General features: G+C 37.3%; 2 protein-coding genes across 2 annotated transcripts in view; one reads left to right on the forward strand and one right to left on the reverse strand.

Moving 5' to 3' along the window:
- The window catches only part of CEP85L (centrosomal protein 85kDa-like), a 190,802-nt gene that overhangs the window by 43,994 nt on the left and 128,946 nt on the right, over window positions 1-17,862 (reverse strand). The gene's annotated exons all lie outside the window — the stretch shown is intronic.
- Window positions 8,784-9,090, forward strand: PLN (phospholamban). The gene has a single exon (XM_009999086.1). It carries the CDS (start codon window positions 8,784-8,786, stop codon window positions 8,940-8,942), a length of 159 nt encoding a protein of 52 aa, XP_009997388.1. The 3' UTR covers window positions 8,943-9,090.

The following is a 17,862-nucleotide window of genomic DNA, read 5'->3' on the forward strand; positions in this document are numbered from 1 at the left end:
AGAGTGTGTGTTTTAAAGGAAAGGTAAATACTTCATATTATATAGGAAACACACATTTCAAAAATGAACTTATATATGCCAGGATATATTTGAAGGAAAAAAAAAGTCCCCTAATGCACAAATTAACTTGAAAAGTTGAAGAGGCTTGAAACACAGAAAATACACTGTAAACTGAATACCACCTGTGTAACAGAATTAATCAAAATGATATATGTAGTTTAAGAAACGCCTTGTACAAAAGAAAACCATTAAGACAAAAGCCCATACGAAATGTAGTCACCCACAGTAGAGATTTACTGTTTTTATGATGAAGAAACATTGCTGTAGCTAAAGGAAGAAACCCAAAGCAAAACCCTGAACAAACTGCCATGTAAGTTCTTGTTTAAGAAAAGGCAGGGTGTGAGCAAGCAGCTCCCTTCGCTGCCCCCCTGAAGTGTGCCGCTTCCCAGATTCCTTTGCCCTGTGGCTGCGCAGGTGGTCTCCCTGGCACACAGTTCCTTTCACGAGAAGAAAGATGCTGCCCATGTTTAACATATTACTGCTGTAAACAAGTTTAGAGAAGCAACTGCCTGTGTCAGAAGGCAGAAATGGGACCAATCACAATTTGTGAGCTGCTGAATGACACCAGGAGTCCTGCCTCTGAAATTTTTGTTATTTTTTTCCCCTCAACCTATTTCAGTTGTTCCCACAACTTTGTCACAGACTCAGACAAGCTGCCAGAGATCTACAGACACTTCCCACAGCCCAGAGCAAGCTCCTCTGTGCTTCACTAACAGTCACACCAGAGGTAAGGAACCTCTCTTCTTTTATGCTTTTAATTCTTAAAGCAAGGCAGCATAGCTGTAGTTCTCTACAAAAACTCCTCTACTAAGATTAATAGCTGATTATAATTATCAAAAAATATGAAAATGTAGATATTATAGCTCCAAGTAAAAAAAATGTAATGCTGTGTGGGACATATTTTAAAGACAATAAAGGCAACTGAGTTTTCTACATGCTGGTGGGACACTAGCTGCTGTCCTTGAGTAGATTATTTATACAGGTAGCATGACACCAGAAGGTGAGAAGCTCTCATCTATTTGCATCACACCTTTGTCTCTCCTTTTACAGTTATTACGTTTTGTATGTTTTTTAATTCAAAATTCACAAAGAGTAATTCACTTAAGGTTTTGTAGAAACACTTGTTTCCCCAAAAGGAAGCTCTGGGGGGCTAACCAAAGCCCAGTAAAGATAAAGCTCTTTCAACATTTAACTCAGAAAAGCATCTTTCTGACCTAACACATTGAGAGAGCAGAACTTCTCCTGCATGATAAAAAGTACCCTTAATTTAAAATGTAGGCAGCTTATAGCAGTACTAAAACTGAAAGTTACTCAAACTCAAACAAAGAGAAGTTACTCAAACTGCAGTTAAACTACAGAATTTGTATAGCATTTTTGCTGTGAACTCCTTTAAAGTTTATTTTATCCTGCTGGAGAAAACTGTAACAGACAAACTTGTCCTAGAATGCTCCTAATAATGGATAAATAATTTATCTAGGACTTGTGACATCATGAATGTAATTCTGAAAGCAGAAAGTAACCCATTTATTTCCAACTATGGAAAGAGCATAGTTACTGTGCAACAAAATACAGAACTAGCTGTTAAATCACTGCAAACTAAAACGACTGCATCTCAAACATGAACATGCCATATAAAAGACATTTCAATAGTTAGATATACAAATATTTTTTAAAGGCATACTATTCATTAACATGTAGGTCTCTAAGGAATTTCTCCTCCTTACAATCATGTTCCACCCTTCCATCAATTCACACCTTACTACTTATGTCTATTTAAGGTTCTGGTTTTAGAAAATACAGGCTTAATATAGACCTTAATTTTGTGAGGCATGCTCTACCTGTTACTCAGACATACCTAGTTCCTTTTCCTATTACTGACTGCATCAGGAAAAAAAAATATATGCAGGGGCTTGGCTTCGTGCTCAGCAGCCTTGCACCAGTCTTGAACAGACTGGAAGCTTCTGGAGATCCTGTTATTCCTAAAGCAAATAATCAGTTACAAAGTTCTCTAGCTGTTTCCACTAAGAAGAAGGAGCATTGCAGACCTCCCAGTGCCCACCATGAGCAAGAAGATTCTTAGAGACAGATTGCTTTCCAGGCTAAAGTTACATAAAATGTATTTTAAAACAAAGAGTTTGGGTTTTTTCTACCACACAGAGAATCCTTCACTCGTAACACATACACTGCACACAGGCACATTAAAAAAAATAATGAGTTTATGCATACCTACACAGACCGAACATACACATAGAAACTTAACTGCTGGAAGGAGCACTTTACTGCTACAGCAGAATTCTATCTTGTCACAGAGTTAGGTAATTAAAAGTAGATGACAATGGGACTCAGCCATTAAGTTAATTCTAAAAATTTCACACTGATAACATCCCATGTCACAGAATCCAGACCGAGTAACAACTGCTAACAGTCATGCCTGAAGCATGTGCTACATTACAGGTGACAAATGCCACAGATTAGATGTGAAATACTGCATTTAATTTACAGCAAGTAACAATTTTCTGCCTTTTTTTTACCATTCATTTCTCAAGACGACTACATTATTTGTATTTAGAAAGATTTAGATTTATGTGTATACTACACTTCTATTTTTAAAAGCTGCACTTATTTCTCACCCTCTGCAGAGGTGAGGAGTATAGTTTTGTCATTGTATAATACGAAACTCACTAAAAACAGTTCGTAAGCAGATAAAGGTGATTTTTACCAATTTTGTCAGACCATCAGCAAATAAAAATGTATGGGATACACCTACACGGTTACAAGAGCGGCTTTTTATTTGCTTAAATAATAATTTTATGTAGGAATAGAAAAGTATGTCAACAGGAGAAACAAAAGATTCCACAGGAAAGTTATGTTCCCCAAAACTACAAGACACTTTAAAACTGGAAAATTGTTTTTGCTTTCTAGAGACTGACACAGGGCTTAGGACTTTCCTGGCATCAAGTTACTTCTCATAATTTGAATTTATATACTGCACTATTCTCTTAGTCAATGCCATGTCATTGTACCCTGATACACTAAAAAGGTTAAAAACACAACTTGCAACATCTCCTTCTACTTTTTATAAGTGAGATGTATTTCAATTTTCACTTCAGTTCAAATTCCACTTACCTCATTTCTTATTAATAAAGGAGTGTCATATGAACCACCAGAACCCTAAAACCAAACTTGAAATTACAAGGTGTTAGAATACAGTGGAGGAAGGGGTTAATTTCCTAAAAATAAATTACAACATAACAGGCAAATCATACCAACAGATGGGAAAAACTGTACCATTGTGTCTTGTTTTTATTAGGGAAACAGTCTAGTGTAGAGGCTGAAGCACCTGCCCAACATCTCAGTGCATGGCTCTGCAGCAGTTGCAGGGAATTTAACCCAGAGTTAAACACCAGTTCAAAGCATTAGCTCCCAGGCTACTCTAACAGCAGGCACGCAGATACAAGTCTCAGTTACCTACAAGGCATGTGGATAACTTCCAAAAAACAGAATGCCAAACCTGGTGTGTTCAACTATTCATCAGTTTAGTTTTTTTTTTAATCTACACCTGTCACATGCTCATGGACTTGAAATAGAGGTAGAGGATCTTACTGGCAGATCTTTCTTCTAGAACACTGAGAACACTAAAGATAGACAAAAGGAAGAGTATAGGAGAAACTAATAAGATGGGGATGAAAAAAAAACAATCCAAACTAAAGTGTGAGCCTTCCCTTATCCTCTCTCAAACACATGAAAAATATTGACACTTAAGTATTAAGCAGACTTTAAAACAAAAGGTAAAAAGGATAAAATTAGTTTGCTTTTCCTGTTACCAGCACTTCTTAAACTCTGAGCTGAATTGTTGCTTCCTCCCCATACCAAGGAAATGTTTTCTGTATATGCAATTCCTTGCTCTTTTTCTACACTCCCAATCTCTTACCCTGCTCATTTTCTTCTGCTTCACTCCCTCAATCTGTCTTCTCCTGCACTAGTGTCTCCATTCCTGCCTTCATCCAACCGAGTCTTTGTTTTCGACCTCCAGCCCTTTCTTGCTACTTTCATGATTTCTTCTTAAATAAATAAATAATTTTTTCCTGCAGTCAAGCTGTTGAATTGGCTAATACCCTTAAGACCCTTCACTGGAAAAACTACCTAGTGCAACTCCCAGCCTAAAATCAGAATAAGCAACAGAATTCTGCACCCTTAGAATAAATAAATATAAAATCCAGCTGCTGGGGTAAAGCCTAGCAAGTCACCTCCACACTACTTTTTTCCTAAAAAGAACAACAATAAAAAATTATTACATACCCTTATAAACTACTTCTGTACTTGAGTATCTGTAAGCAACTTCTGCTCTATCACTGGCAACTTTCATTTACTGAACTAAATTGACAGTAGTAAAACCCTCCAGAGGTCTCTAGAGTTTATTCAGACTGCTTTCTTCTTCATTCCCTTCTCACCCCTCATCTTCCTCGTATGATAAAGGAGGATTTTCAGATTTGGAGGTCTCAACTGCAGTGACTCCACACTGCTAATGAGGTGTTTTACAGCAGGGTTCAAAACAAAGCAATGTAACTTGCAATAAGATATATATATATATATATATTAACACAGGACAGTTAGCAAAGATGACAAGCATGCCAATACACATCAACTGCAGCTGCCATGCACAGGCAGGGCTTTAAAGCTCTGCAATGTCTTCTCCTCTGGGGGCCACACAATCCACAGACAATGGTGACAAAGGGCTCCTGGTTCAATTTCACTCACAGCATTTTAGTCCTGCATATAGGGCTGTTCTTTGCTCTGGCACTATACACATCAACCTTGAAACTTATCTCCTCTGAACATGCAGAGAATGCCTTCTGCTGTCTAGGAGTATCATACTATTCACACAAACCACTGCAGGAATTTCTTAGGCCAAGTCATTTTTTATAATGGCTTTAAACATGTACTAGAGACCAAGGATCACATAACTTGATGGTACTTTTTGCATCACTATGTTTATGGTTAAGATACTTCTTTTCAGTGGATGAAACAGAATTACTGGGGAACATCTAATACTAAAAATCTATTAAAGTAGACTGTTATATAATATTACTTTTTAACAATGCCTTTTCAGGTCTTCACTTGGTTGTATGGGACAGCAACAAATCAAGTATGTCAAACCTCTTCCATTCCACTGATATCACTGCTGCATTTAGTAAACATATGACAGGAAACAGGCTATGTCTAAAATTGCTGTGGCATTTCCAAAGGAGCCAGATTTATCCCATGTGACTTCAATGGAGTCAATGCAGTTGCACGAGAAACGAGCACAGCCCACAGTTTTCACTTTGGTCACACACCTCCTCTGATTGTGAAGGACACCCAGGAACGAAGACAAAAATAACCTAATACAAATCAGGGAAACAGTCACATGTCATGAAGGAGAAAGCAGTAACCATGATCAGTGACTCATCCTGGGGACCAGGTGTAGGGGATCCCCTACATAGTAGTACAGAGGGTCAGCCACATGACTGCTGCTTGCAGATTGGTGCTGTGCGTAAGACAAGCCTTTCACATCCATTAGCAATACCAGATTAAATGCACAACTGTACAGTAATGCAGCCAACAGTTTATCTTGTGCAGCTTTGGTTTTGACACATATGGGTGCAACACTGTTTGACTTTTTTTACAAGGTCAACTATATCTTACCTTTTTGCGGCACTTTCCTTTCAAGAAGTGGTGAGTGAACGCATATTTCTTAATAGTAACATAAAACACAGTCAAGAGGCTAACCAGTGGAGAACAGCTACTATTTGTGGCAATGATCAGCCTTCATTTCAATGTAATTATTTTTCAGGCTGTCCATTTTGACCTTGATAGCCACCCATATGCAGCTGTGTTACTGAATCTGTTTCTCTTTACGCACCCTTTAGGTGGGTGACAACACCATGGAGGATTAACAAGCAAGGTACGTGTTTATTAGCTGAAGCCATGCACTTGTAAAGACAAACTTGTTGAAATACAGTCACACAATTTGCTTCCTTTGGTTATAAAAAACTGCCACAGACTGAGCAGGTAAAATAACATGTAGCTGTTTTAAACATTTCCAGTTCTATATGAGCTTTCAAATCAAGAAAAACAAGTTACTCTATTTTGACCTTTCTTCATCCTTTCTCTACACTGTTTTCTGGTCACAATAGGTATATAAATTTTAAACTTACACTACCTTCCCTTTTTTAAGATCCTTTCTTATCATGTATGTTCAAAAAGCTCATGCCAGTGTGACAGCTTGACTAAGACTTCTGACTTATTGCCTGCTACTTCAGAAACATCCCTCACCCATTCTGAAGGAAATAATCTTTTTTTTTCTCTTCCAAGACATCTTGCCCTCTCTCCTCACTTATATTGGCCTTGCATCTATAATGCCCAACCAGCTAATTGGCCCCAGGCCACTCCAGGTCCCAGGTCTTGACTAAGACTTGTTTTTCATACCTATCTACTATATAAAGACCCTGAACCACTCCTGACGTAATAATATTTTTTTTTCTCTTCCAAGACATCTTGCCCTCTCTCCTCACTTATATTGGCCTTGCATCTATAATGCCCAACCAGCTAATTGGCCCCAGGCCACTCCAGGTCCCAGGTCCTGCCTCGATTCATGCAAGTAAAACACACAACAACACAGCAGTGCAGCTGTTTCCTATGTGCAGTAAATCTAATCCTGTACACAGAAATGGACTTGCGCATATACACAAGGAAAAACTCACGTTGTTCCAAGCCTTCTGAAGGCAGTCAGGAAGACCACCAATAAGTTTTTTCAGCAGGTCACACTCAGCCCACAGCCCACCAGTTGTACACACCGTGCATTAAAAAAAAAATAATCACATAAATGACATCGCAAGTTGTGATGAAGTAATTCTCAGGAAACACTGTACTCTGTGTAGTGTCCATCCCGAGCTAGCTACACAAACTTTTCTGTACTAGCACAAATCCATTAGTGGTTTACCTACCATGCCTTGTCCAGAAGAGGATAAATGGCCTAACGCACCCCAGCCTGTACTGGGCTAGAACAAATGCGCTGTCAGCCAAGTCACTTAAATTCCAGTGTGTGCCTTGTTTTACCGCACTTGGGGCAGACAGTGACCAACAAAGAGCTAAGCAGAATATACTTGGCAAGTACTTCAACTGCTTAAATAGATGAAAACAGGTACAATGTAAAGTCAAACAAAGCTGAAAAATTATACCCACTATGAAAGTCAGTTCCTGGTGTGGGTTTTGTTCACAATAAAGTTAAGATCAAGTATAGCTCAAAACATCATAACAAAGTCTGAAGTGCAGTTTTCAGAGGAGATGTCACCACGTGGAATCCTCTAAAGGTATTAAAATATCTATGTATAATCTGGTTTATTTTAAGTCTCTTTTTAAATACCAGCATTGCAACTGGCACGAAGAGCATATATATTCTGCTCATAAAGCACCTTTTGAGCCTACAGCCCCCCATGGATTGTCTAAGACAGACAAGTCTGAAAGACACTTCTCTTTCATGCTAAGGTTTTCTGTTTCATGAATTTTCCTTCACGTGGCATACATGCCTAGATAGGAATTTCACTTACTGGGGAAAAAAAAAAAAAAAGGAGAAGTCTTCTGTCAAAGATATACATTCATAAAACCTGTAGTGGCAAGTGCAGCTTTAGGAGCAAAGTTTAAGAGTGTAAGTATCATCATCATTATCTTGAAAACCAATTTTTCACATTGCAATAGCATCTACAGAATCCACTTTGATATAAGCTAAGCAAGAATATAACAAAGCCAGCCTCTCTCCACAGAAGGTTAGTACAGGAAGGTGTTACATCACAACTACTTATTAGAAGTGTTAATATAATTGACACAGTGCTTCCACCTGCCACTAAAAAGGGGGAAAATATACTTGAAGTAAAATACCCACTTAGGAGGCAAATTTATATACATGCTTTATTTTTTACCTCATAGCAGTCCTCCTGCTTTTACACCTACAATTTTTAGCACGTTCCCATATGATTACAAAAAATTGTTTTAATCCTTATTCTGTTTTGTCTGTTGACTACTCCCTATAGCAGTGATGCATAGCTTTTAATTACGCATTGTGAAGCATTTTTACTTGGAAGGAAAACACTTCAATGAAATTTCTTTTCCTCCCTTCCAAAATGAAGTACTAGTAGTTCAAGTCACCAAGACAGCACTACTACCCAAATCTCCTGACTGAAAGGTCTGCAACTCTAGCGGTATCATCAGCTTTCATGTGTGCTTGAAGACATAAAGCAGGGAGAGACAGGTGGGAGAGAAATAATCTGTGGCCTTCACACCGACTGTGAAGGATGGAGAGATTAGCATCTAAAGCAATGATCTGAGTAAATCCCACATGCCCAAAATTTCCATTTTACAGTTCCTCCCCCCTGCTAAGAAGCAGGTGCTCAGTCGTCTTCAGGAAGAGATGCATAATACAGCACAAAACCTGTTTTAAAGTAAAAGCACTGTAAAGGCAACTTGTTTACTTCAGGTTTTTTAGAACTTCAAAACAATCTCCATTTGCTCTCATCAAAACACTACTTCTGCCTTTCTAACTGTTTACCTTCCTGCCTTCCCAGCTCCACAAAGGCTGCCTAAAACAAAAGGAGAAGATAACAGCCACTTTGCACTGTTCCTGACAACTTTTCTTCTTTCCTACACTTCTAAAACCTCTGATTTGTGCGCTCTGCTTTCTGGTTGCCATGGAGAAGGTCCAGCAAATGACCCGCTCTGCTATGAGGAGAGCCTCAACTATTGAGGTCAACCCACAAGCACGCCAAAGGCTCCAAGAGCTCTTTGTGAATTTCTGCCTGATTTTAATTTGCCTCTTGCTGATCTGTATCATTGTGATGCTCCTCTGAAGCTCAGCACTTCTCTGCACTGTCCTCTAGGAAAGTCACCTCAAAGGGAAGACAGACCTTCACCTGCAACTCTCACTGCATGGATCCTCTTGTGGGAGGGGCTAGCACTTGGACTAGAGCTGTATGCCAACTATTGCGCTCTTCTCTTTCTACCTGCTACATGCATTAAAAACACACTTCTATGCAGAACAATGTTTAGAGCCTGTTGTTACAAACATGTGCATGACCTAATTTGTTTGTCTCAGTCAAGAGATGTTTCTGAATGTCGTCAAGTACTGCCTCTTCATGGAGTTGGCAAGTTCTTCAATGTTTTAGCTAGATCACACACATCACCAACTTCACTTTTCGGGCATCTGAGTGTTTTCAAATTTCTCTGAAAATCCTTAAGCCCTTGGAGAGGTTCTAAATTTGACCTATGTCCACTTGATGAAAAGCTTCAGGTACACAGCCTTCAGCACATCCTAGGAAAACTTCTGTTCTGCTTAATTCAAGGTGCCACATCTCTGCATTATCAAAGCATTAAAATTGCTTTGTTTTTAAGGGAGTATGAGAATGAAGAAAAATTGTCTTATAACCCAGAAATAAAAATATTTCATACACTTTTCTCCCTATTTAAGGGATCTTAAATATATGCATTAAAACGTGTGTGTGTATATATATGCATGTGTGTATATACACACATAACTTGGATCCAGAAAAAAGAAAGAGGCAACAATGTAGAGTATTTTTCACTAGGTATACCCTTAGAGAATTAAGTCACATCTGAAAAGCTTTTTCACTATATTTTGCAGAAAAACTGACACTACCACACTGTTATTAAAGACTTAATTTTCTATAGTCATTTAACTGACATCACAATTGGAACAAAAGAAATAATTCTCAGAGTTCTTAACATTTGGCTCCAGATAATTTTGTTATGGCCTGCTATAATTTATGCAATCATCTCCTTAGTTTAAAACTACAGAAACCTCTTTTTTTGCCAATGTCACACAATGTGGCTTATATCTGATGTGATAAAGAGGTTTAGGTCACTCTTACTCCTATGACTGAAGTGTAACATATGAGTGGAAGTAACATCCACCCTCAACCGCAAATGCCTTAGAGATGAAGCAAGTACTTTCCTAAAATAAGTAATACATACATTATGCACAGGACGGAACACGCTGCAGAAACAACTTTTCAACATGTAAGCCACAATCTATACACATAAAAGACATAGCTTCTACCCCAGCAGTCGCTAGAAACAAGACTGAGCAGAAGGATTGAAACGTGTCTCCCACATGTTGCAGGTATCAATCTAAATTCCTAGAAAGTTTATACAGTTTTTAAATTTAAAGAGAGCTCAAGAATCAATAGAGAGAGGTCAAACAGACATCTGTTTTTAAAACTGTATTCTTCTATACTACCCTGTGTAAGCAATTCTATTGACTAATACATAAAATCGAAACAGTTTTATTTTAAACTTGCATTTTGCCTTGAAAACTTAATATTCCATGAGAAACTGTATTCTTCTATACTACCCTGTGTAAGCAATTCTATTGACTAATACATAAAATCGAAACAGTTTTATTTTAAACTTGCATTTTGCCTTGAAAACTTAATATTCCATGAGAAGAGTTTGATAACAAACAGGAGGAAGAGAAATCATCGAAAAAAAAACACGTACTCAATGGAATGCAAGCAAATCCAGTGGGATGCACTTAATTCTTATCTGGCAAATAGATAAGTTGAGACCCAAACTCTGAAATAAGCTTAATCACTAAACAAAATTAGATAACTACTGTATGATGATTAGGGCAAGAACTGATAAAATCAGCACCACAAATTCCCCCCTAAATATTGTTAGCATATGACTGTTAGTGATTCAAACCACCAATGTAAATCTCAATTTCCATTTTATGCATTCTGACCACTCTCACAATTTATTTTAAGTGCATTTTTCCCATTAATTCTTCTTCTTAAGAAAAGCTACAAACAGTGCCCTTCTTCCATGGGGCAAAAATAGAAAAATCTGAAATCCCTTCCTTCTCTTCTTAAAAGATCTGTATTTGTGTTGTATAAGGTTTCCAGATTTAATTTGCTTTTGAGGTGTTTAAAGAATCTCAACTGCAAATTGGTAACAGTTTTATAGTATAGAAAACTCACTGAAGAAAGGTCTTAAGAGTAAAAAATCAACACATGCATTCTGAGTTTCACAAGCCAGTAATACAGTGTCAAAAGTAAAAGCATTACTAAAAATAAAACCTCCACCCCTCTTCATAAAAACAAACCCACCATTTTCTGTTTATGTACCTAAAACGTCATTATTTATTTAAAAGCAATAAATAAAATGTGAACAAAACAAGTTTAAATAAATTAGAAGCCCTACTGTTATTTTACAGTAATGCAAAGAAATTGCATGTACTGCACGGTTCATCTCTGTCTTAGGGTTCTGCTGATCAGAAAAACTGCTACCATCTTCTGTAGCACTAAATGACAACTGAACTCAGATTTAAAAAAAAACTTTTGTACTTAGTACATTGTTCTTTGTACGCTTATATGGCCTTTTAAACTAACATTTACCGTATTTTTATTTATTAAAATTACTGCTTGAAAATATATTAATGCATAAAATAAAATACTTAAATACAACTCTCTTCAGAAAGAAGCATCCATTTTATCATTTACTTAAAAGTTATGTGAAAAAGACCTAACCATCCCCCAGCTTTCTAATTCTTTATACCTGTTGGTTGTGGTTTGGGTTAGAAGAGTAGTGTTGCCTATTTTGCTGTGTCCATAACACACATACCTAACTTATGCTCACCAACTACCACACATAAATGATCCTAATGAATTCTATGAAAGTGTAATCAAAAAGTTCCCTACTTTTATGAGCTATAATAAAAATTCCAGACACAGCATGTAGCTTGGATTAAGTTTTCATTTCTCTGTTCCACTCCACTCAAGACTACATCTTTTTAGCTAATTTCATCTTACATACAGGTAGTTAAACAAGCAGCTATCTGGCATTACTCTACCCCCAAAAATATGACAAACTTCCATGGCTATTTTACACTAGGAAAGAGCTGAATCAGGAACAATAACACGCCAATTTTAAAAATTCATCTTTTCAGCCAGCTCTTCAGCAAATATAGAAAAGTCTACCTGTATTTCTCTAGATGAAGACATGACCCATGTGAGAATCAGAAATTTTGTTCTGATCATGATTAGTCAAAAAGGCACTTTAGAGGGCAGCAAGTACTTGCACTTCTAACAACTGCCCTTACTAGCAGAACCTAACCACTCAGTACGAAGGTAAGTGTAAAATAGGCTTGAAGAAAATCTTTCACCAAACATGCATAATATGTTTGTCCTCTCAGCCTAAGAACTTTCGCATGAGTTTTACTGCAAATAGAGACAGAAAAATAATCATGTCAGATACACACACTCGTCCAGATGCCCCTTACCTAGATCCTCTGTGTCAAAATGGCAAGTACAGAGTGATGAACAATTAATTTAGTGCATATTCTTCTTTGTATTTGGAAGCCTACTAATATACTACAGTTACAGACCAGATACTTATATAACTGTTAATAGTGTGTCAGAACAGAATTAGAAAATATTTGTGAAGTCCTACAAGATCCATATGTATCTTTTATTTAACAGCAAATGTAGTCCTTTTAGCTTTGACCTAAGTGTTAAAAATAAGGATAAAAGCAATCTGTTGTGGTTGTGGAAGTAGATGAGTGAACATCTCTTGCTCATTGTAAGGGTTAAACACAGAACAGGATTCCTGTAAAAACTGATGCACATATCAGTAAGAACCCCAGTAATTTAAATAATTTAAAACATTTATCGTAATATCTTACATTTACTGTAACACCTGACAGTTTAGTTATAATCCCATTATAGTTTAATATATAAATGCAAAAGGTACCATTTTTCATAAACAGAAAACAGTGAAACAGTGCCCTCTTGTGATCTTCCCTAAAAGACCACTATTCAAGGGAAGTTTTGGCAAAATTTATTGTTTGAGCTGAGTGCTTCTATTTATTTCTTTCATTGGCACACACATATATTTCTATATATAAAACACAATTGCTAAGTTATTAACATTATTTTAAGATAAGCTCCTGTATATGTGCTATTAAAAGCACTAAGGATGCAACCTCTGCCAGTCCGATGTAGATTCTTCATAAGGCACTTGCAAAGCTGCAATGAATCCTACACTGCACTCCACTGCCAAACACCTACTGCACAATACCAAACCCTAGAAGGGTAAGAAATGCTTCTATTAACAGAAGTGCATTTTGCCCTGATGGAAAAGTTAAGGGTTTTGGTTGTTCTTTTTGTATGTACAGGAGATCTTCTAAAAGTAAACTTTCAACAGTCTGTTGCTGAAATTGTTCAAGTCTTGAGAAGTGACACTTTTGAAAATCAAAGGGGATTGGAAAGTATCACACATTTAAAAAAGTAAATAAAGAGTCGATCTGTGTAAAATTAAACTTTCTCCATTTATCAGTTCTTCAGAAGTTCTTCAGTACTGAAACAAAAGCTATCATTAACTTTATTTTCTTATTTTTAGGGTATTTGGAAAAAGGCTTATAGGACTATCCATATTCTTTTGTTTGGGAAAAAAACCTTATTGTTCACAAACTTATTTTTTCTTAAGCAGTAGAAACTAAAAACAGGTAAACAGCTAAGGATACAATGAAATTCATGTGAATCTACATTTCTTACTAGGGAAGGAGCAACTCAAAGCTACAATCAAGAGTCTGCTGCAAGCACAGAAGGGCAGACTCACGTGCATTATGGATCTTGCTAACAACAGAGGTCTCAATCTGCTACTCAATTTTCTGCTTATTGTCTTGGTTCTGGTGCTTGCATTTATCCTTGTGAAGCTGATGTGAACCTCTGTGAGACTCTGCTTCCTTCTCAAACCTTGTATTGAGGGTTTTGCAGTGATAATGTAGACACTTCAAAATACCTGAATATAAATATGCAAAGAATAGAGACTGTAGAGACTGAAACATCTGACAGAGAAAGTGTTTATGTACTTATTTTATCAGAAAGCAACCCTAGAAACTGTGCACAATTATCTACCCGCCACTGAGTAAAAAAAGCATCTAGAGCCTTGCTGAATACATGAAGCAAACCAAGTATGCATCATTAGTTACTGTACTTTCCTCACTGCTACAGCTGACTTTCCTCTAAAGACACATGAAAGATCTGAACCCTTCAAGGAACATCATTGCTGCAAAAAGGACACCGGAAATCAAGCATTTACAATGGGATTTCTATCAAATGTACTTGATGGGAAATGAGAGATATAGCAGGAAGGCAAAACGAAACACCTAGACTGGCTTGCCAGCAGGCACCAAATTACCTGTGAGCAGCAAAAGCAAAGATGCTGTAGATAAAAACAAGGATAGCCATTAAAAGAAGCTTACAGCAGCTGACATGTAAATAAGTTTAAATATGAAAACATAATTATTAGTTACACCTTTTTTGCCACCTACAGTTCATAGCAACACCTTAAAAACCAGAAGCCATTATTGTTATCAAGCAGCATCAAAAGAAGCAGCTACCAAACAACTGAAAAACAATTACTAACAGGCATTAACATAACTCTATTAATCCCTTAACGTTGCCATGTACAGGAGCAGTAGGTGCATCTGCACACACGTTAGTGTGCTGCCTCCTTAACAAGCTGGATTTACCATTTATGCACAGGTCAAGTATGCAGCAGGGTAGCCCTCAAGTGGTATTTGACATGCTACTTGTTACTTGTCAGTGAAATCACTCAATCCATAGCTTCTCTTTATATGCATGCACATAGACTTCTTACAGGTTCTTCTATAGCCCTTTACAGGGTGATGTACTCTCCCCACAGGTGCCTGGGAAGTGGAGTGATCAAGATGAGCTTGCTTCTCCTGGAATTTTTTGCCCAGAAGGCAGCTCAAGACACCTGAGATGTGCTGAAAATGAAGGTTGCCAGACTGGGGCAAAACAGCTTACTCTTAGCTTCTCTCTTTCTCAAGTACAACATGGGAACAAAGTGCACCAACACATATGTACTGTACAGTAAATTTAATGCCATACATATGCCTCTTAACAGTCCCTTGCACATCTGGAGAAGATGCAGGTGCTGCTTATTGAGATGGGAGAGGCCTTAGCTACCAACTATCCATTTTCAGCAGCATACCTGTGGTTCAGCACATATACTGTTCATCCACCCCTTCTCACAAGCACTCAATATATTACAGAGCGATCTACTCATGCTCACACTCAGGATTTCCAGATCACTATTGTTATGGGGTGGTCCAGGTATCTGGAAGAGTTACCCATCTAAATTGGATCTACAAAGACTTTTCACAGGAAAAAGCCGGTATGTCTAGGGAAATAAAGTTTATGCGAGGTCTACTGTTAACAGGCATCCACATTCCACTCCATATTACCTGCTCCAAAGCTTAGGAAACACCAGCTAGGGCAACACAGATGGTTAAAAAGAAAGCTTTTCTGTCAACTGCACCAAAATATGTGCAATAAACATTTAAAATAGCTTCTGCAAACTACACTTGATAGCTTTTTTATGGTAGTAGTTGATAGTATAGTAGTTGATACAGTAATATTAATTCCTGTAATATTAATTCCTGACCTTTAAAGCAGAAAACATTAGCAGAGCACTTTTGCAGAAGCACTTTATCACTTATTTTTATAATCCTGAAATATTCTGCTTAAAAAAAATAATCTGTAAATTTATACACAAGGGATCTATGTTGCAACAGTAACATAACTATGTATTATTTAGGAGGATTTCTGCTGGTGTTTGACATGAACGGCTCAAAGCTTACCACAACCACAGAAACTGATGAGAAACCCACTCTAGTTTAAAAAATAAAAATGGTTTCCCCAACAAAATGTTAAGTCACTAATACACTGCTTGGGCTTATACAAAGCTTATTGTCTACATGCTCTTCTGTATATTCAAAAGTTTTCCTACCTTAGGGAAACTGCTGTGACACTTTAATAGCTAAAATTAGACAAACTAGTTAGCCCTGACAAAAGAATAAAAAATGCATATTCCTTTTATTAAAAGGAGAAAGATGTATTTCCAGATCCAAAATTACATACAAAGGAAGCCTATAAAAGAGTTTGCCATTAGCATGTACAAACCACCCCAGCAGCCTCCTCTCAGGCAGCAATGAAATTTACAGAATCTTCAACAAATTTTTATATGTGCTGCTGAAATTCAAACATGCATTCTCCTGAGACAACATACACAGCTGGCCAAGTTACCAGTTAACCAGTGCGAAGTACCTAGCACTTACTCCAGAAAAGCCCACGTATGCACCATAACAAATGGAACTCCAGTTGTTGGACTACCAACTTCAAAGCAAAAGGAAAAGAAGATGGCTCACAGTGAAGAAATTCACTCTGCCAATTAAAGGGGTAACTCTTCATGTTAAGAAACTTTACCCTCCTGAAAAGTCACGTTTGATCTAAAAGTAACACAGGAAAAATGCTGATACTGGTTTTAGTTTTCTAATCTGCCAGGATCTAGTTTTCAGCTGACATTTAAGAGTAAAGCTTTCTGTAGCAACAATATTATTTTGAGAATGTTGTAGCTTTCTCTTTCAATTAAAACTCTACAGATTTTATTTACCAGTGTTTAGGTGTGTATATAGATTACTTTCTTCCTTCTGTTTTGAAATGAAGATTGTTGTAGTATCTCTAAATTTCTCAATGCATTAAAATTAAACTTCCTGTAAGTTTTATATACATGGTATTAACAAGGCAGTGTTTTCCTCATTAAAGAAAAAAGTAAATCAAATAAAGGAAAAAGATGCACTTAAGCAACTTCCATCTGTTATCTCTACTGTATCTGACTCAAGTTAGCACACCATGAAGAAATCGAACAGATAACCTCTACACTAGAAAAAAGTTGAATCGTTATGTCTATAACACTGTACACAGCTAATAAGTAGATATGCAACCTTCTGAAACCTTCCTTCTTATTGCATTACCTCCCACAATTTTAAAGGCATGCTTTCATTTTAAGCCTCATTTCTGGACTAGCATACAATATGTACCTAGGTACATTCAGGTAATAGGATAGCAAAAAGCAAAGTTCATAGTTTTCTCTTAATGGCAATGGTTTTTTTCACATAAATGGTTGAACTGTAATATTTTCAGTCCTGTAAAAACCACTGCATTTCCATCAGGAAACACACTTAATAAAAGCAAAATTGAAAAAAAACAACAAATCCCAAATAAGACAAAAATAAAAATAAAATAATTTCTATAAAGATGTGGGGGTTTTTACCCCTTTTATAAACCAGCTTCCTCTAGCAAAAGTTATGCTTTCTGCTCCCACTCTTTTCAAGGTATATATTCCACGCAGGACTTTAGTTTTCTTAGTTTCTTAAAAATAACAGTGTGTCAGTCCCCAGGTACATATATGGTGAACTTCAAAAAAATCACAGCACAATTATAGACTCACAGAATACCTCAAGTTGAAAGGGACCCATCATGAAGTTCAACTTCCTGCTACTCACAGGACTACTTAACACTAACCCGTATGACTAAGATCATCATCCAGATGCTCCTTTAACTCCGACAGGCTTGATGTCATGCCCACTTCCCCAGGGAGCCTGTCCCAGTGACTGACCACTGTCTCAGTGGAGACCCTTTCCCTAATGTCTGATTTGAACTTCCTCTGAAGCAAGCTTCATTTCAGTTCCTATTGCTGGTCACCACAGAGAGGAGATCAGCACTTGCACCTCCACTGTCCCCCTGGTGGAAGTTACAGACTGTGATGAGTCAGCCCTCAGCCTTTTCTTCTCCAAGCTAACAAACCAAGTGACCTTAGTCATGCCTTGTAAGTCATGCCTTAGAAACTTTTCACTGTCTTGGTCACTCTTCTCTGGACACATTCTAA

This window comes from Chaetura pelagica, unplaced genomic scaffold (genome assembly GCF_000747805.2).
Source record: "Chaetura pelagica isolate M959 unplaced genomic scaffold, ChaPel_1.0 scaffold90, whole genome shotgun sequence".
NCBI lineage: Eukaryota > Metazoa > Chordata > Aves > Apodiformes > Apodidae > Chaetura > Chaetura pelagica.